The sequence below is a fragment of the Varanus komodoensis genome, unplaced genomic scaffold (genome assembly GCF_004798865.1).
Source record: "Varanus komodoensis strain SLA01 unplaced genomic scaffold, ASM479886v1 scaffold37, whole genome shotgun sequence".
NCBI classification, from domain to species: Eukaryota; Metazoa; Chordata; class Lepidosauria; order Squamata; family Varanidae; genus Varanus; species Varanus komodoensis.
Genome location: NW_025335889.1, coordinates 2,704,815 through 2,730,196, shown reverse-complemented (window position 1 = coordinate 2,730,196; position 25,382 = coordinate 2,704,815). Strand labels below are relative to the sequence as shown.

General features: G+C 39.4%; 1 protein-coding gene across 18 annotated transcripts in view; it reads left to right on the top strand.

Moving 5' to 3' along the window:
• The window catches only part of NCOA3 (nuclear receptor coactivator 3), a 112,772-nt gene that overhangs the window by 71,013 nt on the left and 16,377 nt on the right, over nt 1-25,382 (top strand). For 12 of the 18 annotated variants that reach the window (XR_006415694.1, XM_044440348.1, XM_044440358.1 and 9 more), the window contains 14 exons: nt 253-363; nt 6,318-6,425; nt 8,077-8,249; nt 9,101-9,201; nt 11,911-12,085; nt 13,138-13,326; nt 13,536-13,637; nt 13,954-14,091; nt 15,179-15,326; nt 16,607-16,992; nt 17,340-18,199; nt 19,120-19,258; nt 23,773-23,967; nt 24,800-25,036. Coding sequence is in view for 17 of the 18 variants with exons in the window: in XM_044440348.1 (XP_044296283.1) it covers nt 6,337-6,425; nt 8,077-8,249; nt 9,101-9,201; nt 11,911-12,085; nt 13,138-13,326; nt 13,536-13,637; nt 13,954-14,091; nt 15,179-15,326; nt 16,607-16,992; nt 17,340-18,199; nt 19,120-19,258; nt 23,773-23,967; nt 24,800-25,036 (2,932 nt within the window). In the remaining variant the exon portion in view is untranslated. The remainder of the gene's footprint in view (nt 1-252; nt 364-6,317; nt 6,426-8,076; nt 8,250-9,100; nt 9,202-11,910; nt 12,086-13,137; nt 13,327-13,535; nt 13,638-13,953; nt 14,092-15,178; nt 15,327-16,606; nt 16,993-17,339; nt 18,200-19,119; nt 19,259-23,772; nt 23,968-24,799; nt 25,037-25,382) is intronic. The other 6 variants (XM_044440349.1, XM_044440353.1, XM_044440354.1 and 3 more) reach the window with 2 other exon arrangements.

Sequence of the window (25,382 nt, the reverse complement as noted above, 5' to 3'; positions counted from 1 at the left end):
GTATTTCTAGTTCTTATTGCTAAATGCGATACTATCAGGCACACAGTCTTAGTTGTACTTTGTCACAGCCTCATTCAAGTGGTACACTATCACTGCAGGAGCTATTACGTTTCTAGTATCCACTTTCTTTAAAGCCAAGTACATTCCTTCCTTATAGGATACTGCTTCCATATGTACCTCTAACACTAATATTTAATACGCCCAATTCAAGTGCAAAATGATATATGTATAATTTAATGGGCTTTTTTTTAGCGTAGGACATGGAGTTGAAATGGACTTTGCTACATGAAGACCAAGAAGTGGCTGGGCTGATCCTACTAATATAAAGCTCACCAGTTCTCAAAGCCAGAGTTTCAAAAACTGGTAAGAACTCTTCTTGAACACATAAATTCAGGAAAATATGTTGCAATAAAAATGATTGATTCTCCTGGCATCTTAAAAGATGAAATTGTTTGTTGTTAGAGGAGAGATTTATTGACAAAAGTTTGCTTTATCAGATGTATGAAATGATCTAGTGAGGCAGTCAGAATGTATGTACATGCAATTGAACACAAATGGTGAAATATCAAATAGGAGTCCCCAGTGTGGTGCTTACAGGGCTCTCCAGTGGTACCTGTAAAGCTCTGCACTCCCTTTGTGTTTATTTTTAATTAAAACTGAACAATATTACCAGGTTCTGTTTTCATTCCTGAATTTTCAGCTGATAAATCTTCTGCAAGCTAGAAGAGAGAAAAATGGTTGTTTTTTCCACATTCCTAGTCTTGCTCTTTCTTTCCTCTCTACCTCATCTTCCTCCCAGTGTCTAGCCTTTCTCTTACTGCTGAACCTCTTTCCTTCCATTTCTTCCCTCCTAGCTTTTAGATCTGCTTTTTCTATCTTCCCACCTCTTCTCACCATTTCACCCCTTTTATCCTTCCGCGTGTTTAGTCTTGCCTTTTCACTTGTTTTTCTTTTTACCAATTCCCTAGCCTTGCTCTTTTTCTGCCTCTTTCCAGCTCTTTACTTCATTCTAGTATGAATGCACATGCATTCACACAGAATGCACATGCCCCTTCCATCACCAGAGGATTTGATGGCAGGGGAGCGGGTAGGAGTGTCAGATGAGAAACAGAGTGGTTGTGCCTGGGACTGAAGTCGGGAAAACATTTTCCTTGGTAACCCCCCCTCCCAGTTCTCCTTTTGTTTAATTTATATTTTAATGATCTTGCTCACCATTTTGACTCTCGTGAATTCCATGCACTGAAACACACAAAAACCAGGATTCCTCTTTATGCTGATGCTCTTTTTCTCCAACTCAGATAGGTTGAAACATTTGTTAGAGAAAATTTCCAGTTACTGTAAAAAAGAAGCTGCTTCAGTTAACTGTGATGAGATCAAGGTTTTAGTATTCCCTATATTAAAAAATGCAATTGGTCTTTAGACAGACATTCACAGTTGGGTTACAGTTTACAAACTAAATGTGGAAAAGTTATGTCAGCTTTCTTAAGGGTGCTCCTTGGGGGTTTCGGAGATGTGGACAGCTGTACTTTTCTGGCTTGGGGCAACTTTGTATTCTGCAGAAGCCAGAGCTTGGAGTCCAGTTCTTTGTTTTAACGTTTCTTGTTCACTCTTCCAGTTCTCTCTCATATTATTGTTCATTTAGATTTCCATTTAAGTGTATGGATGAAGATGCTAAATGAATAGTGTATATATTTTAGGGATTTCCCCATACAAGAAGATTTTGTTTTATTCAGTGTATTAAAGATTAAGATTTTCAACATTCATTTGCATTACCTTAATAACACCTGTTCTCTGCTGTCATTGGCATCAATCACATTTCTGTAAACTCTGAAACACTTGAAAAAAATAAATATTCAGAGTATAGAAAGTATAGAAAATGTGCTCTTGCACATATTAATGTATTACCTTCAGCCCTCCCGGGGGTGATGGACATGTAGAGATTACCTTATTCCATATTATAGGGATGATGTTGGCAAGATAGGCAGCATATACAATGTTTAAAATAAAATAAATCAATTCCAACAAATATGATCCTTCTGTTTTAGAAGAAATTGAAACTGTAAGTCATGATGTAATTTCCTCTGTGATCTCCATAAGGAGTTAATTAATCCTTTAATTTCTCTGTATCCATGAAGATCATCTGGATACAAAGTACTCCTTTCTTATATGAAAGAGTTTGTTAGCGAATTTTAGCTAGATAACTATGGAGAGCAATAATACGAGTTGAAGTGGTATCTAATTAATTCTATGTTTTGTTCAGATTTTGTTTAACAGTTATTTGATCTTGTAGGATGGTTTTAGAACTTTATTTCTATTAGTGATGGCCTTGTATTTTACTTTGTATTATGAGATGTTTTGACTGGATCAATAAAATGGATTTGTTGAGTGCTTAAATACCCTGTTGTGCCCATGGGTCCAAAGAGACTGGAGATAGAAAGCATGGGAAGAAACAATTTGACCAGCCATAGGAATTATGGTAACACATAGAAGGAGGTGTTTTCTTACATAGCTTAACCCCCCCCCCCCAATATCAGTGGTTAATCTCTGGATCAATGCCAACTTCACTTTTCCCAAAGAATTCAACATGTTTCCGGAACTTTATAAACAGTACTATGTAGAACAGTGTTACTTGGGAGGTAATCTGAGAGTTTGCAAAGATGAAATGATTTGAAATCTTCCAATAAACAAAAATAACACTTTTATATTGCTGTGAAATTCTAGAACTCAGAGTGTTCAATGGCATCCTTTTTATTTATAAGCAGACTGCTTGATATGACCTGGTTTGCGTGTCATTGAGGGACATTATTGGTTAATTAACCATGTTATTGTAATGTCTGAGTCTGGTCATTCTGACTTTGTTTACAGGATTAACACAGAGTTAACCTTTGATTTGTAATTAGATTCATTAACCCACACGTTGCTGCATTGACTTGTTAACTGACTCAAACTGGAAAAACTCTCTGTTCTTTAGAAAAACTTTCAGAAACAGTGTGCTTTAAATAAACCATAAATGTAAGCAATAAAATATATTTTAAAAGTCAAGCAACTGTTAAGTCATTATACATTCAGATCAACATGGCAACTTTCTGTGTTTTTAATGAGTAATTTTTGCATTAATAATTAATTGGATAATTGGCTCAGTTGCAAAGGTCTCTTGCTGCATCAAAAACAGCAAAGGGTTTCCAGTATAGGGCCCTAAGCAACAAGAGAACAGCCTCTCTGGGCTTCCTTGGCAAATTGGCTGCAGAATCACATTGCTTTCCATAGCACGAAAGCGTCTATTGTATTATTGGGAAATGATGGAAGTCTGTGTAGTGTATATTAGAGTTCTGTTGCCAGGGAAATAGACTTGCTAGCTATTTCTCATTTTGAAGCAGTGTCCCTTGTTTGAGCTCTCCAGTTCCTGACAAGATATGCTTTATTTCAAAATGTAACCACACTGGTAATAAAACACAGATAAAAGCAGACTAACTATAAGAACTGATAAATAACCTGCATTTAAAACATTCTGACTTCATGGCTTTGTGGATGTTGCTCCAAGTTTTAAGTGCACCTAAAGGCAGAACAGAGATGTATATTACATGGAGGTGTGGAACACACTTTCATTCTCCCTATTGGCAGCACAGTAAGTGAGCTAACACAAAGAAAATTCAGACATAGTTTTTTATATGCTGGAACATGGTATGCTGGAACATAATATCCTGAAGTTCAGAGAGATCTTTATTAAGCACTACACTGCAAAGTTAATCTGTGATCATACTTTGCTGTTCAAATGAGTACCCCACAAAAATATCGTGCATTTTGTTGAGGGTATTGAGGAGCTTATTCTAAATAGAGAACTGATTACTGGATTTCTGACATCTGCATTGCCTTCATTCTTCCAGATCTTGCATACTTACTGGCTCTTTCTATGGCAGCTTCTAGTGCTACAAGATTTTACATCCATTTAGGAATCGAGTTGCTATGAGAGCAGAGCCAAGTATTGCAATCTATGGTAATACTTATTTCAGATGTTGGAACTTTAAAAACATGCACATAGGATCTTAGAAAACACCTAAGGTGCTGTCTCAATGAGACTGATCTTGTATCATGTGCATAACTCAACCTTCAGCTGTTTGATCTTGCATGTCTACCTAAAAAGCCTGCCACTTTAATGATTTTGCTGCCCTTTTAAATGTAAGTTTTCCTGATGTTTGGTACTGTTCTGCCATCTAGTGGCAAATATGTAACTCACAATTTGTTTTTTTCAGTGATTTCTAGTGGTCATGCAAATTATTTTTAAACTCTTTATTTTTATCATAGTGCATAATATTACATAATGTTGCAAAAATAAGAATTCATCAAAAGAATAGGGGGAAATGCCATGCACAATGACAACTTAACTACTTATAAAGTTAATTAAGATAGCTGATAACAAAAAACTGTCAGTTTTGGGGTTTAGTTAATCCTTGTGCTAGTATTAGCTAGTGTGTTGCCTTTTTAATGATGAAGCACCAGTTACTCTGTGATATCAAGAAGTAATTGATCATCTTTCAAATACACAACTATATCCATCTTTGCTGTTCCAACAGGCAATAAAATCCTGAAATGTATCTAAAAAACAAAACTTCAAAGAACTAATAGAAGTATAACAACAGTGTTATGACTGAGAATCCTACAATTTTTGTGAAGTACAAAAGTAACAAGATTTTCTCCTATTTCTTGGATATACCTAAAGCAGCTTTTCTTTACCAGATGCCCTCTCAGACATTAGAACTCCCATCAACTCTTAGCCAGCATAGTTAATCATCAGGAATTCTGGGAGTTTCAGTCCAAATTATCTGGAGTTTTGCTAGTTGGAGAAAGATGATCAAAGGTGTGCCAGAGATATAAGTATTTGTAAAATAGAAAGTATAATGGAAAGGAAAAGCTAATCTTCCATATATAAGCTTGCATTGTTTTATAATGTGCTAGAATTTAATGGCAATGCAGACTGTTATACCTCAAAATCACACTACAGATTTTGATGATTTTAGGTATTTTTATGCTTCTTTTTAAATGACATACTGAACATTCTGAACACATCATAACTGATATTCAGAACTAACTTGCACAGTTGCTAAGGTTTTTACTTAAGCTATGATAGCAGTCCATGCTAGCCTTGAAGAAGAGGCTACCTTTGGTGGGTCTAGGTATTCTAGACCCACCTAAATGGGCATGCAGAACTGGTAAAGCATAGGTCTGTTGGAGGAGAGTTTGATAGATTTGGGGCTATCACGGAGAAGGTCTGTCTCTAGCTCATGCCAGCCTCATTGATCTTATTGGTGGGTATCAAAGAAGGATACCTTTGATAGTATACAGACATGGTTATATGGGGTAATTTAATTCAAATGTAATTCAGATAATCTGGTCTGAAGCCCATAAGGTTAAGACCAGTAGATTGAACTAGTAAGTGTAAGTGATGCAAAGTATGTGTTCAGATTTTGTAGCCCCTATCAGCATTCAGACAGCCATACATTGCACCAGCTGAAGCTTCTTGCTCATCTCATTTATTTATTTATTTTCTTAAATTTGTATTCTTTAACCAAATAGTCCAACAGGACTCTCTGGGAAGATCACACAGATCTTCATAGGGAACCTCACATAAAGTTTGGAGAGCCAGTGTGTTGGAGTAGTTAGTATTGGACTGGGGAGCTAAGAGAACTGGTTCTAATCCCAGCTCAGCCATGGAGTCCACCAGGTGATATTGGGCCAGTTACTGGCTCTCACCCTAATCTACTTTACAGGATTGTTAGGAGAATAAAATAGAGTGGAAGAGGACTATGTAAGCTGCCTTGGATTCCTCTCAAGGGGAAAAAGGCAGGATATAAATTTGCCAGTGCAACTGCAAAGGGAGGAAGCTCTGCAGGGTTGCAAGGCACATTGTCATCCAGTGCTGCTGTTGCCACTGCTGCTTTGCTGCGGCTGTGTGACTTCCTGGATGCCTTCTTGCAGACTCAGGCCAAACCCACCACTAGCTGCATTAACTGTGGGAGTGAAGGAATAAATCTCAGACAGCAATTGATTTTTGCGTTTGCCCTCCATGGAAGTGAATCCTAAAACGTTGAAAATGGCAGTAATGGTGTGGTGTTGCAAAAATGCTTATACAGCTTTGCTAATGGTCATATTCCTTGTCATCTTCATTGATTCTTCCCAGTATTCTGTGGAAAGCAGTTTGAAAACAACTGAACTAGTTAATCTTTGAGTCATTTCTAAACATTTAATCATGTATCTAAATTTTATTTTCATGCTTTATTCCTGAAAAAACTGAAACTTCCCTACTCTGTTGTCTTTTTCAGTTGCTGATGTGTGATCATAATGAGTGGATTAGGGGAGAACTCCTTGGACAGCATGGCCAGTGAGTCAAGAAAACGCAAGCCATTACCATGTGATACCCCTGGACCAGGGTACAGAATATTCATTGTTTGATATTTTGTTATGGAACGTTTGCAAATTGCAGATTTTTCTTAAAAAAAGATGTATGTTAACATTTAGTGCCATTTCTCTTGATGACACGGTAAATACAATGAAAGGTGTCATACCCTATTAATTTAGGGCAGAGCTGCTGCTTAACAATACCTGTCTCTAAAATTTTGTATATACTGATACTTCAGTTTAAAAAAAAAAGTCATAAAAAGTTTACAAAATAAACACAAAATGAATAAATAAAGCAGATTTTAAAAAACTAACAACTTAAAGAAAACCATATGACCTCTTTAACAACTAGCATGCCCTAGTAGACTTATTGAATGCCTTGCAATAGAGGGAAATCTTTACCTGGTACTGAAAAGATAGTAAAGTTGGCACCAGGAAGGCCTCTCTCCTCAGGGGAATTCATTCCGTAACGGGGACCACCACTGAAAATGCCCTTTTTCATGCTTCTTGCTGCCACTATCAGAATCTTCCTTGGAGATGGCAGTAAGTGGTATGCCTCAGAACTTTATTGTACTGTCCAGGTAGATGAAGGTTGGGAGAGGTGTACTGTCAAGTAGGATAGACTCAAGCCTGTAGGTGGAAGGCACTCTGAGCTACTGAAGCCACCTGGGTCTCAAATGACAAAGATGTCTCAAACAGCAACCTGAACCTCCTCCTTCAGGGGAAGTACAATCCCTTCTAGAATAGAATGAGTTTCCTCCAGCCACTCAGAAGAATCACCCACTATTGCCTGAACCCCAGTTGGAATGGATCCAGATAATCAGGCCCTTTGAAGAGTGCCTGGAGCTAGTTGGCACCATCTGCTCAAAAGCCTTGCCTAGAAAGGGAATGTTTTTCACCAGCCTAAGTTATTCTGGGTCCACAAACAGTTTCTTCGGGAGTAGTCTCACTGCCAGTTGTTTCAAGTGTCCCTTAACCCATTGCAAGTTTTTTGAGAAGGAGGAAAAGAGGGGTTTATATAGTGTTCTATCAATTTTCTGAATAAAAGAAAACTTAAGTTTTAAGATAGCATTCAATCTTTTTCTTTATTTTTGCCTTTAGTGGTTTCAGTTCTTATTCATCTTTTATATTTGTATATGTGCAACTCAACATTTGACAAACACAGAATGCCCCTATAATTCTGGTTGTTTGTGCATAGTATTCCTATTCTGATGTCTCCCTGATGTATGAATTTCACATAGATTTCATGAAGTGTCTTTAGGCTTTCTTGTTGAGGCTCTGTTGATTTCCTGTTGCTGTGAGAAACATTGAAGTTTGAGAAACATTGATATGATTTTACTGCTCAGCAGCAACTTTTCCTCAAGGGCTTTGAGAAGCAAACAAGAGGGTAATGGGCTAGAACTTCATCCACTCCTCCCTTAGTGTCTGTAAGGAAAAACTTTTCTGCCATGATTGACTACTGGGTGGAAGGTGCCATTTGGAAGGGTGCTGGATCTCACTTGGTGAGCTCCATTGCTTATGGAAACAGTATTTCTCCTCTTTGTTCACTCGGTGTTACTTTCACTGTAAACTAAAGACACAAATATATTCTGTACATTTATTTTAATAGCTTGTTAAACAAATTATATGAAAGCAGATGTTATGATCATGAGGCTTAAATTCATAAATTGTTCTTGTTTTCAGTCTGCTCTGCAGTGGAGAGAAACGTCGACGTGAACAGGAAAGCAAATATATTGAAGAACTGGCTGAGCTGATATCTGCTAATCTGAGCGACATTGACAATTTCAATGTCAAACCGGATAAATGTGCAATTTTAAAAGAAACTGTTAGGCAGATAAGGCAGATAAAAGAACAAGGCAAGACTTGAATTCTTAAATTATAAAGGCAAAATTATTATCCATTATTTTGAAAGTTACTTCATTTTCGGATAATCAGATATAGAATGTGTTTAAATTTGACTTTTAAACAAGGGACATTTATTACATTCCTGTTCTCTGTTAGCTACTTGATTGCTGACAGTGGTTAACATTAACAAAAAGGCTGCTGCAAATAAAAATAATTGAGATCAGAATGAGCAAAAGGAAGGACTCGCTGACAATTTTTCTAAATGGAATCCTCATTTTTTTGCCTTTGCTATCTTGTGCTAGCCTGTGTAGAATAATGGGACTCCTGTGGCTGAGACAATATGGAGCATACAAGATTTTTTTCCACATTCAGCTCTTAAAGAAGGCTTTAGGCTAACAGGTTTTTCCTCCAACTGTCCTTCTTTCTTTCTCTCCTTCATCAAAGGATATAAGATAACTGAATTGGTGAGATCTCAAAACAAAAATCCTGCAAAGTTATGTATGTCGCACATTCAAATATATGTTGAACCTTTGGTCAGTTATGTGGTAATTTGAGGAGCTGGTAAAGTAGATGCAGTAGAGGGAACATGTGTGCTCCAAGGCCTGCTTCTGAACTTGCCTTTCTTATAAATGTGGATGATATGTATTCTTTTTTATCCTTTAAACATACGTTAACTTCATTATAAAAAGGATTTCGGTGTTAAGTTGGATGTGTTTTCGCATTCTAAAGAGGAGAAACATTCTGAAAATGTGTAGTCAGTACTGCATTAGTCTTACGTTAATTCCACAATTGCTTTAGGTTTCTGATTCACAGTTTGAAGACACAGATGTAACTTCCTTTCAAACTTGTTTTCCAAATTCAGGAAAAGCAGCTTCTGCTGATGATGATGTCCAGAAAGCTGATGTATCTTCAACAGGTCAAGGTGTTATTGATAAGGATTCATTGGGACCTCTTCTATTACAGGCAAGATTATAGCTTATTTTGTTTAAGTACTATTGGATCAGAACAATGGGCTGGTGTGTACAATGGGCTTGACACATATGACAAGCCTATTTGAATTTCCAGTCTCCAACCATGGGCTTGTTGTGTCATGTGAACCTTGGTGGTAGAGATTGTCTGCAACTGTACCATAAGCCAGTGATCAGCATGTGCTGTAGCCAAATATGAGTTAGAACTATACTTTTTCTCATGTGATAAGTACTTGATGAATACTTAGAATATGTTTGGGCCCCATCCTTTCAGAAGGGCCCTTTAGGAAATGATCATGCCTCCTCTCTGCAAACTGATCCTCTAATTGGGAGGCCATCCGCTGCTGGCATTGAATCATGGGGTTGAGAGCCATACTTGCTTTATTTCTCTTTGAGAAACTTCCCTGTTCCAAGCCCCCTCTTGATAACTGGACACCTTGGTTATTCTCAGAGGCAGCCTGAGCACCTGGGGAGTCTTGTCTTGAGATAAGTGCCTTTGCTTCACTCATCTCAATGTCTTGAACTGAGCCAGATGCTGAGGCCTCCTCCTCTTTCTCTGAGTCCCAATTAGAAGGCCTTGGGAATGTGCATCAAGAGCAAATGTCCATCTCACTCTCAACAGCAAGACCCGAAATGAGCTGAAACATTTATTTCTGGACTGCAGCAGGTCAGTAGAACTGCGTTAAGCAGGCTCTGCTAATGTATTTCCGGAAATGAGTTTCTGTCTCATGCTAAATCCAGTTTGCTTAAATGGTAGGCCCTGTTGGCCACTGTCCATTGTGCTGTAAATGTCTCTTTAAACATTAGAGATACAATTTCTGTGATGCTGCTTGCAGTATTCTGTTGATACTGAACCACTTGCTATTATCTTCGATAAATTTTGGGGAACAGGAGACGTGCCAGATGACTGGAGAAGGGATAATGATGTTCCTATCCTAAAAAGGGGAAAAAGATGAGCCTGGGAACTATAGACAAGTTATTCTGACATCAATCCCTGGAAAAAGTCTGGAGAAAATTATTTAAAAAATCCATTTGCAAGCATCTTCAAGAAAATGCAGTGATTAATAGAAGCCAACATGGATTTATCAAAAATAAATCCTTGGACATTGGAGTAATTGTGGAGAACAGGCTAAATATGAGCCAACAATGCAATGCAGCTGCCCAAAGGGCAAATGCTATCTTGGGGGTGTATTAATAGAAGTATTACTTCCAGCTCATGAGAAGTAGTAGTTCCCCTATACTCCTCACTAGTCAGACTGCATCTGGAATACTGTGTCCAGTTCTGGGTACCAAGATTTAAGAAAGATGCAGAACAATTAGAAAGGGTTCTGAGGATAGCAATAAAAAGGGTTTAGAAGGATTTCCCTATGAAGAAAGACGGAAAGAATTGGGTATATTCAACCTTGAGAAAGGGGACATGATATCTCTCCATAAGTACCTTAAAGGATCTTGACCTTCACAAAGAGGAAGGTCAAGATATCTTCTTGCTGATACCAGAATGTAGGACCTGAATAATCAATTTAAGTTGTGACAACTCAGGTTCAGGCTAGATATTGGGAAAAGTTTCCTCACTGTCAGACAATACAACAGTGGAACCATTTTCCTAGAGAGATCATGGGCTCTCCCACACTAGAGACATTCAAAAAGAAACTGGACAGCCATCTCAGTGGAATGGTGTCAGTTAGTGATCTGCAACAGAAAGTGGTTGGATCTGATGCCCTTCATGGCCCTTTCCAACTCTACTATTCTTCTCTGTGGTTTCTGTGCATCACACATGTGGGATGCACATGTGTGCTGCACAGTACAAGGCCTGAATCAGAGAAAAACTTCTACAACTAAATGTCATGGAAACTTCTTTTCGACCATAAGCCTTGCTATGTTGCCTGATCAGTCTAAAAAACTTTTGCTACTTACCTCTTCCTTTTTTCTTTCTCAACAAATTTGAGCCACTCTTGCCCCCTCCACACACCTGGATTGGGGCTCCAAATTTACCTGTGACCATCTAGCCCAGGTGTCCTCAAACTTTCAACAGAGGGCCAGTTGACAAGTACCAACTGTTTGCGTGGACCACCAAGGAGTGCCGGCGGGGGGGCGGGCAACAGGCCGGTGAGGGGGCAGGGTGCATGCGAGGCAGGGACAGGGCACGTGGGGCGAGGCACCGGCTAGCTCACAAGGAGATTGTTTTCTCCAAGCGAGTCCAAAATGACCTTATGAGCAAGCCGTGTGCCCGCGCATGAGCACAGTGAGTGCAAAACCTCTGGGTTGGGCCGGTTAAACAGGCATGGCGGGCCGGATTTGGCCCGCGGGCCTTAGTTTGAGGACCCATGATCTAGCCAGTATCTAATTGTCAAAGGATTGTTCCCTAACACTGTGAAGAGAGTTTAGAAGTGGCTTTTAGCATTACGCTACTGTAAGAGATTTAGGATTTCTTAATATTTCCCAGTAACTTTGGTACACATGCACATACACTCCCCTACATGTATGTTGCTGCTTTATTACGATGCATCCTCATGTAAGTTGCAACCTTATGCACATTTATCTGGTAATGTATCTTTGTCAACGTAGTGAGTCTTATTTCCGGATAGATACATATAACGTTGTTGTCTGGGAAAGCCTACTTTAGTACATGAGTAACTGTTTGCGGCTGATATACTATTGTGTGATTTTAAGTTTGGGTAATATCCTTTCATAATTTTGTTTCTAGGCATTGGATGGATTCTTATTTGTAGTAAATCGAGATGGGAACATTGTATTTGTATCTGAAAATGTCACTCAGTATTTGCAATATAAACAAGAGGACCTGGTTAATACAAGTGTTTACAATATTTTGCATGAAGAGGACCGGAAAGATTTTCTTAAAAATTTACCAAAATCTGCAGGTAATAAGAAAGTGAACATTCACTGGGTTTGCCAGTTGTGCAAAATATCCATTTGAAACAGGAAGTCAGCTTAAGAGTCTTAGTTTAATTGTTAAGTAAAATGTCCATCTTTTCTAGCTATCTTTGAAATAGTGCATGAACATGGATATTTCTTCTGCAAATAGCATTGCATTTAGATCAGATTACATTTGGTCTGAATTCATAAATGTCAGGATCCTTAAAAATATTTTCTTTAAGTTAGCATGCCATGTACTACTGATTACTAATAGAGGTCTAGCTAGTTTAGAATTAAATTCACACATCTTTAACGTTGCTTCTGTCTAGTCTTTAAGAAGTAGAGGCTTTGCATTTTTATGTAATTTCACAAATGTTGTCACAGTAAATGATTTATTTGCATTTGAAATATTAGTCAAAATGAGAACATTTGGGATACTTTAGTATTTCTAATGCCATGGTCCGGAGTTTCATGTAAATTTGATTGAGTGTCCATTGATTTAAGTATGCTGAAATGGACACTCAAGTGTGACTAAAGATCCTGGCCCAGAAAAGTAGGACCACAACAGGAGGTTGTATGCATGCTGCTTTTCTTACAGATCAGTGTTGTCAGCACTTGCAACAGTTAGGCAGTCAAAAGAATGGAAGGGGGGAACAGCTGAATAGATATCAGTGCTTGCCTTTCTTTCCCCCCACCTGATTATGAGCTGATACCACAAGGTTGGTTATAACTATTACAAGAAGCATGCAGTTGTATGAATGCTATGTACATGTATAAGTTCCTCTCTCATCTTCTATTTTGGTAGCATTAAAAAGAAAAATGCATTCCTGGTGTAGGAGATCCACGTGTTGAATTTAATTTCTGTTTTCTGGATCACCCTCACGGAATAAATACATAACTATCAGATGTAATGCATTGGCATCCTCAGTTCTGTATTTGATACCAAATTCTACTGATTTCAGTCAAATTAATTCCAAGAATTGTAGTCTTAAGTTTAGTTTTAAAACACTCTTATGCCCAAATTTTGATGAGTTATTTCAAATATCTGTGTTTTTAGTGAATGGAGTTTCATGGACCAATGAAGCACCAAGACAGAAGAGCCATACTTTTAATTGTCGCATGATGATCAAAACAGTTCATGATCTTTTGGAAGATGTTGGGAGCAATCAGGATACACATCAGAGATTTGAAACCATGCAATGTTTTGCTTTATCACAGCCAAGAGCTATGCTGGAAGAAGGTGAAGGTAATGGCAAGTTTAGCAATACTTGTTTTTGATCTATCACACATAACCTAATTCACAATGCGATATAGTAATAATAAATTGTAATGTATACTACACTTTGTAAAGAACTTAGTAGTACATAAATGTATATATTTGTTAATAAACAACACACTGTTATCCTTACATTTCAGAGTATCTGTAAAATATAACATAATATATTTTCATTTCAGATTTGCAGTCCTGTATGATATGTGTGGCACGCCGTATCGCTACTGTGGAAAGAGTATTTTCACCAAACACAGAAAGCTTTGTAACTAGGCATGATCTTTCAGGTGAGAAATCTACCTGCAGAATTGATAGAATATATTTTCCATGCAAAGTATAGCAAAACAAGTATTGCACAGTGATTTGACATGGTGTAACTGCTTCTTTTCAAATACTTGATTCATTGTTTATTCACTTACAAGATTTTATATCTCCGTTTTTGGGTGTAATAGCCCCCAAGACAGCTAATATTTCATAACATTTTGTTCGTATCCTCAAATTATACATTCTTTGATAGTAGTTACTGTACAATAAGCTTGTAAATCAAAAGTCAAACACTTCTGTATTTTAAATTTATGTATCAATTATCTTTATGATTGACAGGTAAACTTGTTAACATAGATACAAACTCCCTAAGGTCCATGAGACCTGGATTTGAAGATACAATTCGTCGTTGTATTCAGAGATTTTTATGTCAAAATGAAGGACAGCACTGGTCAAATAAACGCCACTATCAAGAAGGTAACTCCTCAGGTTTCAAAATGCTGGTTGGTTCAATTATTTGTCATAGAATCATAAAATACTAGAGTTGGAAGGGACCAAGAAGGCCGTTGGGTCCAGATCACCAACTGACACCATCCCACTCAGATGGTTGTCCAGTTTCCTGCTGAATGTCTCTAATGCAGGAGAGCCCATGACCTCTCTTGGCAACTGGTTCCACTGTCATATTGCTCTGACAGTGAGGAAACTTCCTGATATCCAACGTGAATCTGGGTTGTCACAACTTGGATTGATTATTCCATGTCCTAGCCTCTGTTATTAGCAAAAAGAGATCTTGACCTTTCTGTTTGTGACAGTGTTTGAAGTACTTATGGAGTGATATCATGTCTTCCCTCAGCCTTCTTTTCTTGAGGCTGCCCAGTTCTCCCAGTCTCTCCTTATAGGACAGTGTTTCTACACCCTGGAACATTTTGTAGCCCTCCTCTGGATTTACATCTTTCTTAAATCTTGGTTCCCGAAAACTGGACACAGCATTTCAGATGAGGGCTGACTAGTGAAGACAACAGTGGTACCTTGGCTCACAAAATTAATCCGTTCCAGTACTCTGGTTGTGACCCAAATTGGTTGTGAGCCAAGTCAAATTTCACTATAAGGTTCAGTGTAAATAAGGTCAATCAGTTCAGTAACCATTTTTTTAATCAGAAAAATGTGAAGCAAAGTGACAAAGAACAACAAAGATCGCAGCCATCTCCCCCACCCCCCATTCTGAGCACAAGGGTGGCCATCTCCCCCCCCCCCCCCCAAAGCACAGGCACAGCCATATCCTTGTGTGTTTGGGGGGTAGATGAAAATTGTGTCTGAATGTAAGTATATAATAGGAGATGAAAGCAGGACACACATGAAGGTTACCCTCATATAGAAAACAGTGATTTGCTTCAGTAAAAGATAATAGAATGCAATAATTTTTCAGATTTGTTAAAACAATCTTAAGTTTTATTTTTCAAGTGACCAGTGTAGTAATGTTTAATGTGTATTTGTTTATTCATTTCAGTGTCATGAAATATAAAGAGATTGCTCCTGTACTAATACTTTGTTTTCTTCCTGACAGCTTATATACAAGGTCATGCCGAAACTCCGCTCTATCGATTCTCCTTAGCAGATGGAACAATAGTGACAGGACAGACAAAAACTAAGCTGTTTCAAAACCCCGTTACAAGTGACCGTCATGGCTTTATCTCCACTCACTTTCTTCAGAGGTAAAATAATTCATTCAGATGCACAGTTCCAGAATTACTTGCTATCTTTATATTTTTCTAGAGCAGGATGTGAGATAGTAGATTCAGAACATGGTTTCAGTGGAATTGCTAAATTTCATTATCATCAGATGTTAAATTTCAGTTATCACATGTAAATGTGCACCTACTTTAAAAAAATATTCATTCAGACAAGGCCAAGATGGCACATTCAAGATACATGGCACATGTCTTAAGTTTCATATGAAGATAGCTTTTATTGAAGTTCCTCATCCTTAACCCAGGATTATCTACTTGGATAAGTAGAATGGAAGGGATCGGATGGCACTGTCTGTGCTGGCCCATCTTGCCCATTTGGATCCATGAAAAAGATGAAATTTTCTGCAATCTTGTTGAGGATACATTTTATACGTTTTTAAGATAAAATACATTAAATAAATAAATAAATAAATAAATAAATAAATAAATAAATGCAATCTCCGTTGCAATTTGAATGTGCAACATGTTTTACAATTTTTATCTCTTGTTCCAAAAACAAGAATTCTCTACAGTTAACATTGATATAAGAAATACCAACCCACTAAGGTCTGTCTAGTTAGTCTCATGGCAAAACTCTGTCCCCTGTATCATGAAGAGTGGACTACTTCCTGTTTTTCCTCAATAGCACTATAGTCATCTTTGTCTACTCAGAAGTAAGTCCTGTTGCGTTCCATGAGGCTTATTGCCAGGTAAGTGGTATATGATTGCTCAGTGCTTGTCAAGAATTTCAGAAAACTAGTAGAAAACTAGTATACAATATATGTCCTGAAAAATATTGGTGCTTCAATACATTTTATTAAGTTGTATTTGTGTCAATAGAAAGAATAATACAGTATCATAGTAAACTGTATTCATAGTAAAACAGGATAGCTGCATGCAGCATTATGCAAATAGGAAAAGTACAAGTTGTAATTATGGATCACTAATAATTGTACAAGTGCTTGCAAAACAATTAGTACAACTAGTTCAGGTAACACTTAACCTAATGAAGTTGTAATGAATTGTGCATTGCCTTTTGCAAGGGTGAAAGCAAAAGAGGTAGAAGCTTTGCACTAGCAGGATGACACCAAGGACATAACTCTCTATGAGCTATGGTGGTGCTAATATGCCCTGTTGTTACAGATGTGGGTGGTGATGTTTATTGATCACTGGAAAAAGGTAGAAAATGTTGTTTAATATAGATGGCATTATTCTACTCTATATGGAATTTAAATGTTAATTCTGTGTGTGTTTGTGATTTTCAGAGAACAAAATGGATATCGACCAAATCCTGGTACAGTGGGACAGAGTGTCAGAGCACCTGCAACTGGGACCACAAATTCAAGTGGAGGTGTTATGAACATGTCGCCTGGACAAAATATACCTTTGCAAAATAGGAACTATGGCATGGGAGATCCTAACATAATGGGTCAGATAACTGGTAGTAGATACGGTGTTCCTGGAAATATGGGATCAGTTAACCCTGGGCAAGGAATGCAGTCGTCATCTTACCAGAGTAATTATGGAATAAATATGAGCAGCCCACCACATGGCAGTCCAGGCTTGAATTCCAATCAACAGAATTTAATGATATCGCCTAGGAATCGTGGGAGTCCAAAAGTGAATTCACACCAGTATTCTCCTGTAGCAGGTATTACTTCTTGTATTTTTTAATGTTTTCTGTTTCAGAATCTGAAATCTAGTATTATTAAATTGGCCATAGATGAGGATGATTTACTGTGTATAACATGCTTTGCAATTATCATCCATGAGTTACTTGCAGCATAAATGTAAAATGATGCAATGTAATCAGACTTACTGTGCCTTCCGTATACTTACGAACAATATGTTAATGCAGGGCTTTTACTATATTTTCCTTTGTGTTTTTTCTGTTTAAAATGTCTATAGCTAAGCTATTTATTTAATAAGTGATGCCTCATTAAAGACTTGAATGGAGATATGTTTTTTCCTTCCATTATCAATTCTTTTTTTGCATAGGTGTGCACTCTCCGATGGGACCTGCTAGTAATTCCAGCAGCAACAATTTTTCAAGCAGCTCACTTAGTGCTCTTCAGGCCATTAGTGATGGGGTTGGAACTTCCCTTCTGTCTACACTTTCTTCACCAGGTCCCAAACTGGACAGTTCCCCAAATATGAATGTTTCTCAGCAGAGTAAAATGGTGAACCAGGATTCAAAAAGCCCTCCTGGAATATTTTGTGAGCAGAATCAAGTGGAAAGTTCTATGTGTCAGTCAAATAGCAGGGACTCTTTTAGTAATAAGGACAGCAAAGAGGAGAGCCTTGAAGGCTCTGACCAAAGGGGGCCAGTTGAAAGCAAAGGGCACAAAAAGCTTCTTCAGTTACTGACTTGCTCCTCAGAGGACAGAGGGCATTCAACCCTGTCAAACTCTCCCTTGGACTCGACTTGCAAAGAATCTTCTACAAATGCTACAAGCCCTTCGTCTGGTGTCTCCTCTTCTACATCTGGAGGGGTCTCTTCCTCGAACATGCAGGAAAAGCATAGGATTCTACACAAGTTGCTACGGAATGGTAATTCTCCAGCAGAAGTGGCGAAAATTACAGCAGAAGCTACTGGCAAAGATAGTTATCATGACAGTAACACAGTTTCCTGTGGAGAAGGAACAGTCAAACAGGAACAAATGAGTCCTAAAAAGAAAGAGAACCATGCTTTGCTTAGATACTTGCTTGATAAGGATGATGGGAAGGATTCATTTTCAAAGGACATTAAGCCTAAAATAGAAAGCTTGGATAACAAGATGGGACAATGCTGTAGTTCTGCAATACCTACATCAAGTCAAGAAAAAGAGATGAAGATAAAAACAGAACCTACAGAAGAGGTATAGTATTCCAGTGCTGAGCAGTGTTAAGGGACGCAATGTCTGCTTTTCAAATAAATGCATGCACTAAATCAATTCATTTTCTTTCATTAGTGTGAAAAAGCATAGTTAAAATAAACTCCAGACTCTCCTTTATTACTTTCCATTGCACAAATTTAGTTTTTAGGTTATTAGCAGTATAGCAGTGGCATTCTTTCTTTGCTCTCAGATTATACATGCACACGTCACTGCATGAACCATCCTAAAAAAGACATTACCTCCTGCTTGAGAGAAAAATTGGAATGCTTCTGAAAAGGACCTTCCACCTATTCACTTTTTTAAAAAAATCTTTTTTGAAAAGTTGCCCAATTAATTGGGGATTCTTTTTCAGTGATTTTTAAAAGTGAATGTATTAGTCAACTAAGCATTTCAATCATTCCTTTTTGGTGTATATATGAAGCTGATTTGCACTCATGGTAAGCTGCCATGCTTCACTAATGCATAGGGCTCCATGATGTGCACTGTTAATCTTATACAAAGGTTGTTTAGCGCTCACATAACCAGCAAAGCCTGGGTTTGCATGACATGACAATCTGTGGTGTGTGCCACTGTGACTTGAATATTTAAAATGGCGGTCATTGTATATTGCTGAGCCATGTGCGATAACTAACCCACAGTAGCTTATCATGACATGCAGACTATCTCATTATGAGAGGCCTGTGTCTAGACTGGGTGTGTTGGCTTTACATAGATGAGCACAGAACACACAAATTTAAAAAAAAATCAGTAAATTAATTATAGACTAAGCAGAAATTTCCATCAGTTTTTCAGCTTAGTCTGAAAATTAGCAAGTTTCAAACAACTCAGCCTTTGTTTCATGACAGCTTGTAAGATTCTTAATAGAGATTTAAGGAATGAAATTTATTTGAATTTTTTTTCAGATAAGTGGTGATTTGGTAGATAATTTAGATGCAATTTTGGGTGATCTAACCAGTTCTGATTTTTGCAATAATCCTGTGTCTGCAAATGGGAGTAACATTGGGAATAAGCAACCTCTCTGCCAAGGAAACACACCACTGGGTAAGGTAGCTTTCTTAACAAAACTATTTCACCGAATATGTCTTGGATTAATTAAATGCACATTTAAGCTATTATTTTCTTAATTTGCTTCATAGAAGACTATTACCTTGTGATTTCATTCACTTTGTTCACATGACATGACTGCCACCCTTGTAGGGGGTGTGCAGCCACCATTTTGAAAATTCAACCCCTACCTGGAGGTTGGTTGTGTGACCCTGACAAGCATGAGTTATGTTCTATTTTAGGGTTGCACTAGAGTTGTTTAACTCTTATTATTTAACCCAAGAATGATTCACTGGTGTAGCTCCAGCAACAGCTTTACAAATTTCCCTTTCTTTTTTCTTGATATACTGTATATGTCGACATATAAAGCCACCCCCAATCTTTGCTTTACTATTTTTGGTTTCAAGGGTTGTTTTATATGCTGATATATACTGTAATAATGTGTGGAACAAGCAACCTGGATGTATGTTGCCAGAAGGAATGCTTCGGGTTCCTCGACCACGGCACTCGTTTTCTTGCCAGTGGACTTCTGGCAAGGGACAGGTTACACCTCACGAGGATGGGGAAAAGGTCCTTTGGAGATGCTCTAGCAAACTTCGTCCAGAAGACTTTAAACTTAGCCGGGGGGGGCGGGTTCAGGCCCCCCAGTAACGTGTCTGCACTGGACGAGTGTATGGGGAGGATCAGGGCTCTGGGAGCAGGGTTTTAGAGATACTGCAGGGACTGACAGGACTCCTACAGAGAGGGGCCAGGTATCAGGGAGGATGGGAGGAAGGAGGAGGCTGGAAACTCCAAGGAAAGGAAGCGGTGGGAAGGAGTTGAGCTGTATGTACACCAATGCTAGGAGCATGGGTAACAAGCAGGAAGAGCTTGAAGCTCTCCTGGGAATAGGAGGGTATGGTCTGGTGGGAATCACAGAAACTTGGTGGGATGAAAGGCAAGTCTGGAATGTGAACATAGAAGGGTATCACCTTTTTAGAAAGGACAGGAAGGGAAAGAGAGGTGGGGGCGTGACTGTATACGTCAGGGAAGGGATAGGATGCAGTGAGATGGAATGCAGCACAGATGGGGATTCGGTAGAGGCAGTCTGGGTGAAACTTAGGGGTTTTGACAGGGAAAGATACCTGACAGTGGGGGTATGTTATCGCCCTCCAGGTCAACTTGAGACCCTGGATGATGTCCTGACAGGCCAGATTCTAAGGATATCTCGGGGGAGAGACACAGTAATTATGGGAGATTTCAGTCTCCCAGATATTACTTGGGAGACTCACTCGGCGGTGACAGCCAGGCCACGTCACTTTCTAGAAGCTATAGAGGAAGGGTTTTTCACACAGAGGGTCCGAGAGGCGACGAGAGGGGGGGACATCCTTGACTTGGTTTTGACCAATAGGGAGGAGCTGATAGATGAAGTACAGATGAGGGGAGCTCTGGATGCGAGTGATCACTCCATCCTTTGCTTTGAGATCAAGGGACTGGGGACGTGCAGCAGGTCGAGCACTAGAAGCTGGGACTTCAAGAGGGCCAACTTTGGCCAACTGAAGGCCAGATTGGGGAAAGTCTCCTGGGATAGGTTACTGGAAGGTAAGCGAGTTGAGGAGGGGTGGATAGCACTCAAAAGGGAGGTTTTGGAGGCGCAAGCCTTGACGATACCTCTAGTCAGTAAGGTGGGGAGGTGGAGGAGAGTGCCGCCATGGATGCGAAAGGAGGTGGTTAGAGGGATTAGACGAAAGAGGAACCTCCGTAGGAAATGGGTACTGGGGGAAATAGACAAAAGGGTATACCGGGAGGAGGAGGCCCGTTGCAGAAGGATTCTTCTCAAGGCTAAGGCTGATTATGAGCTGAGACTTGCCAAGAATATCAAGAGCAACAAAAAAGGCTTCTTTCAGCAAGTAAATAGGAAGAGGAAGGGGAGACAAGTGGTGGCACCACTAAATAAGGAGGAAGGAGATCCAGTGACTGATATGAGGGAACTGGCACAGATGCTAAATGACTATTTTGCCTCTGTGTTCTCCCCAAAGCAGGACGGGGGATATCCGCATAGGAGATTAGATGAGGCTGGAAACTTAGGGTCACAGATTAGAGTCACCCCCCTTGAAGTCGAGGGGCTCCTCAGGGCATTGGACATTACAAAGGCGCCAGGCCCTGACGGGTTACACCCGAGAGTACTTATAGAGTTGGCAGGGGATCTTTCACACCTGCTGGCCTCCATTTTTGAGACCTTGTGGAGAACGGGTGAAGCTCCAGAGGACTGGTGGGTGGCATCAGTGGTCCCAATTTTCAAAAAGGGTAGTAGAAAGGACATGGGGAATTATAGACCGGTTAGCCTTACGTCCATTGTAGGAAAAACAATGGAAAGGCTCATAATAGAGAGAGATCTAGTGATGCTAGATAGGGAAGGGAGGCTGACAGCCACATGACACAGCTTCTGCAAAAACAGGTCCTGCCAGACAAACCTTGTGGAATTCTATGACAAGGTTTCGAGATGGCTAGATGGAGGGGATGCAGTGGATGTGGTATACCTGGATTTCAGCAAGGCCTTTGACAAAGTGCCCCATTATACCCTGGTGGAGAAACTGAGGAGTTTTAGGATACACCAAAGCACTGTCCGGTGGATTAGGGCATGGTTGACTAACCAAAAGCAGAAGGTAACCATTAGCGGGGAATCATCGGGATGGCGGCCAGTGACAAGCGGGGTCCCCCAGGGCTCTGTCCTGGGGCTGATCCTGTTTAATCTTTTCATTAACGACATGGAAGAAGGGGTGAACAGTCTGCTGATCAAATTCGCAGACGGCACTAAAACTGGAGCAGTGGCCACAACTGAGGAGCAGGTACTCCAGATCCAAAAGGATCTGGACAGACTATGGAAGTGGGCAGGAGACAACAGGATGGCGTTCAATGTGGATAAGTGCAAGATCTTGCACTTGGGGCATAGGAATAGCTGTCATAAGTACAGGTTAGGTGACAAGTGGCTGGAGAGCAGCACTTGTGAAAGAAACCTCGGGGTACTGGTTGACTGCAGGCTAAACATGAGTCAGCAGTGTGATGCGGTGGTCAAGAGGACGAATGCCACCCTTGGTTGCATAGCCAGAATTGTGGCTTCTAGATCAAGAGAGGTATTACTACCATTCTACACGACTCTGGTGCTCCCGCAACTGGAGTATTGTGTTCAATTTTGGGCCCCTCATTAAAGTAAGGATATAGCCAGGTTGGAGTCAGTGCAGCGTAGGGCCACAAAGTTGGTGGCCAGTTTGCAGGGGATGCCATGTGAGGCGAGACTGAGGGAACTGGGTCTCTTCAGCCTGGAGAAGAGGAGACTCAGAGGGGATATGTTGGCGACATACAGGTATGTGAGGGGGTGTCACATGGAGATGGGTAGAGACCTGTTCTCCCCTGCAGAGGAAGGCAGGACGCGCTCCCAACGGAGCAAAGCTCAGGGAGCCAAGGTTCCATTTGGATGCCAGGAAGCACTTCCTGACAGTCAGGACCCCAGGGTGTGGAATGGGCTTCCATGAGAGGTTGTTGAGGCCCCATTGGTGCGGTTGTTCAAGGATAGGCTGGATGTCCAGATGGTGGGCATGTCATGAGCAGAGCCGGCTGGTGCCGGAGGTCAGACTAGATGGCCCAGGAGGCCCATTCTGACTCGCTCTGTTTCTGTGTTTCTGTGTTTCAGAAAAATACCCATATATATTTGGGTATTTTCTAGCCCATGTGTTTTCAGCAATTTTTCTCAGTAGGCTACAAAACTCATTTTTTTTTAAAAAATTCCAGTTTATTATTGATGGCAAATGTATGAATATTCAAATCCCCAAAAGTTAAACCTGCAAAAGTCAGGTTTGACTATAAATTTGGGAGCTGATATGGTTTTGTTCATTTTCATACAAACAGCTTTTAATTTTATATGAATTCTTTTCCGCTAAACAGTATTATCTTAAACAATATTGTTTAACATTTGCTGAATTCTCACAACAGTGCATTTTAGGTTATATAATTAGGGCAATTAGTAGAACAGAAAGTTCAGTTGTGATTTCTCATGAATTATTAGGGTAATTGCAGTAACAGAAAGTAGAAGGGAACTGTAACATAAAATGGTCACCTAGGTCCTGCTGTAGGATGCTTACAGGAATGGTTTTTCTATGCATTTAGAATTATGGTGAAGTGCTTAGGATTTTGGTTTTGGTATGTTCTCAGGTTGTATTTTCTAAATTTTTGTAAAGTTGGGTACATAGGCATAAAGGAATTGAAACTGACATTATGCAGATCTAAATAGATGGAGCATAATTATATAATACTGCATACTGTTACATGGTAGATCAAATGAACTAGAGAAGACATTTCTTGAACTTGTTATTTATCTGGTTATTAGTCTATATCAGTGACATTTGTTCAGAAGAAGTAACAGTTGGACTTAATGTACATGTTTGCGTGAAAATTTCTCTAAATGATCATATAATAGATTCCAACCACATCTCTGAGTATTTAATGATGGGAATTATATTGTAATTCTTCAACAGGTATGAGAAGTCCCCAGTCTTTGCAGGCTACCCGTCCGCCTTTCAACAGAGCAATGTCTTTAGACTGCCCCATATCAGTGGGTTCAAGCCCACCTGTCAGGAGTGTGAATACCTTCTCCATATTGCAGAAGCAAAACATGATGGGTGGGAGTCCAAGAATGATTGAAAACCAGGAAAACTTTGGCGCTAATATGGGTTTGTTCATTTTCATACAAGTAGCTTTTCACTTCGTTTATAGTCTTTTACCTTAAACAGTATTCCACAATTTTGATGGAGTAACTCAGTTGTTAGGACTGGCTCCAATCATACTTTGGTTCATACTTCACACCAAAAGGTGGTTGTGATGTTTGAATCAACAAATAAAAGTTTAGAATCAGGTAGCAACTGTTGTTTGAAATGGCTTATAAAATGTAATTTGCACCATCTATGGTTTGGTTTCATGAATGAATTGACAAATTATAGTTCATTATTCCAGCACCTAGAGGTTAGAGTGCTGAGCAGGTAGAAAATGGAAGCAGACAAGCAGCTATAAATTATGGGTTTGCTGGTACATGATTTGATTTTTAAACTATGGCAAATGCAAACTGTGATGTTTGAACTGAGCCTTTACCACAAAGATAATCAATGTTAATGATAATATCCCATTTAATACTGTGTGATGCTTCATCTCAACTGAATTTAGATAAGCTGATTGTCTAAATTAAGATACCAATTTACAACAGGAGAGAAAACATGGCTGACATTCAAAGAGCCCTAGTTGTACATGTGGAGTGAGGCAATTGCTATTTCTCCCCTTGTAGTGGCAGTGCTTGTATACTTCACAGAATGCCATAATGAATGGATAGCATTCTGGCCTTTGTATGTAGTTTTTGCTAGAGGAAGGAGGATTGCAGAAAAGCTCTAGTGTGTGCAGTCATTTAGGTTCTGGCTTATGAAAGTGGTGGGGTGAAGAGATGTAAAAATGTATTTCATAGCGAATTGTATAATATGCTAGATTTTTTTAAGGCAAAGTAATCTGATTTCCCAGGGGGATCTAACAGAAGTATGCCTATGAATCCACATTCAGCAAGTGATTGGAGCCTACAGAACTCAAAAGTGAGCAGGATGGAACCTACAAGTTCTGGTCCAATGGCAAGATCAGGGCCAGAGTGCAACCCATCCCTTTCTAGATCTTCAGTTGGGGGTTCCTTGCCTGGTCTGCCCATGAGGTCAAACAGTATGCCTGGAACCAGACCCATGCTCCAACAGCAGATGATCCATATGAGTGAGTTGTTAAAGCGTTTATTTACTAGAACCCACAGTTAGTTGGTCTGAAGGATATGGAAGGAAATATTTACCACTTAAAGCCCCAGATTGTGAGTTAAGCCACAGTGGGTTAATTGTTCACTGAACAACTCACAGTATACCCTACTAATGATGGAGCTTATAACCAGTATATCCCAGCATCCTCTGTGACAGAACCTGACTTGATTTCCTATCTGCTTTGATTGCTATCCCATTTCATTCTCTTCCACGTAAAAAAATAAAAATTGGAGCCTCAGAAAAGAGCAGTCAGTATCAAGAGGGTTTTTCTCTCTAGCCCATTAACACTACATAACTGTTATTATTGT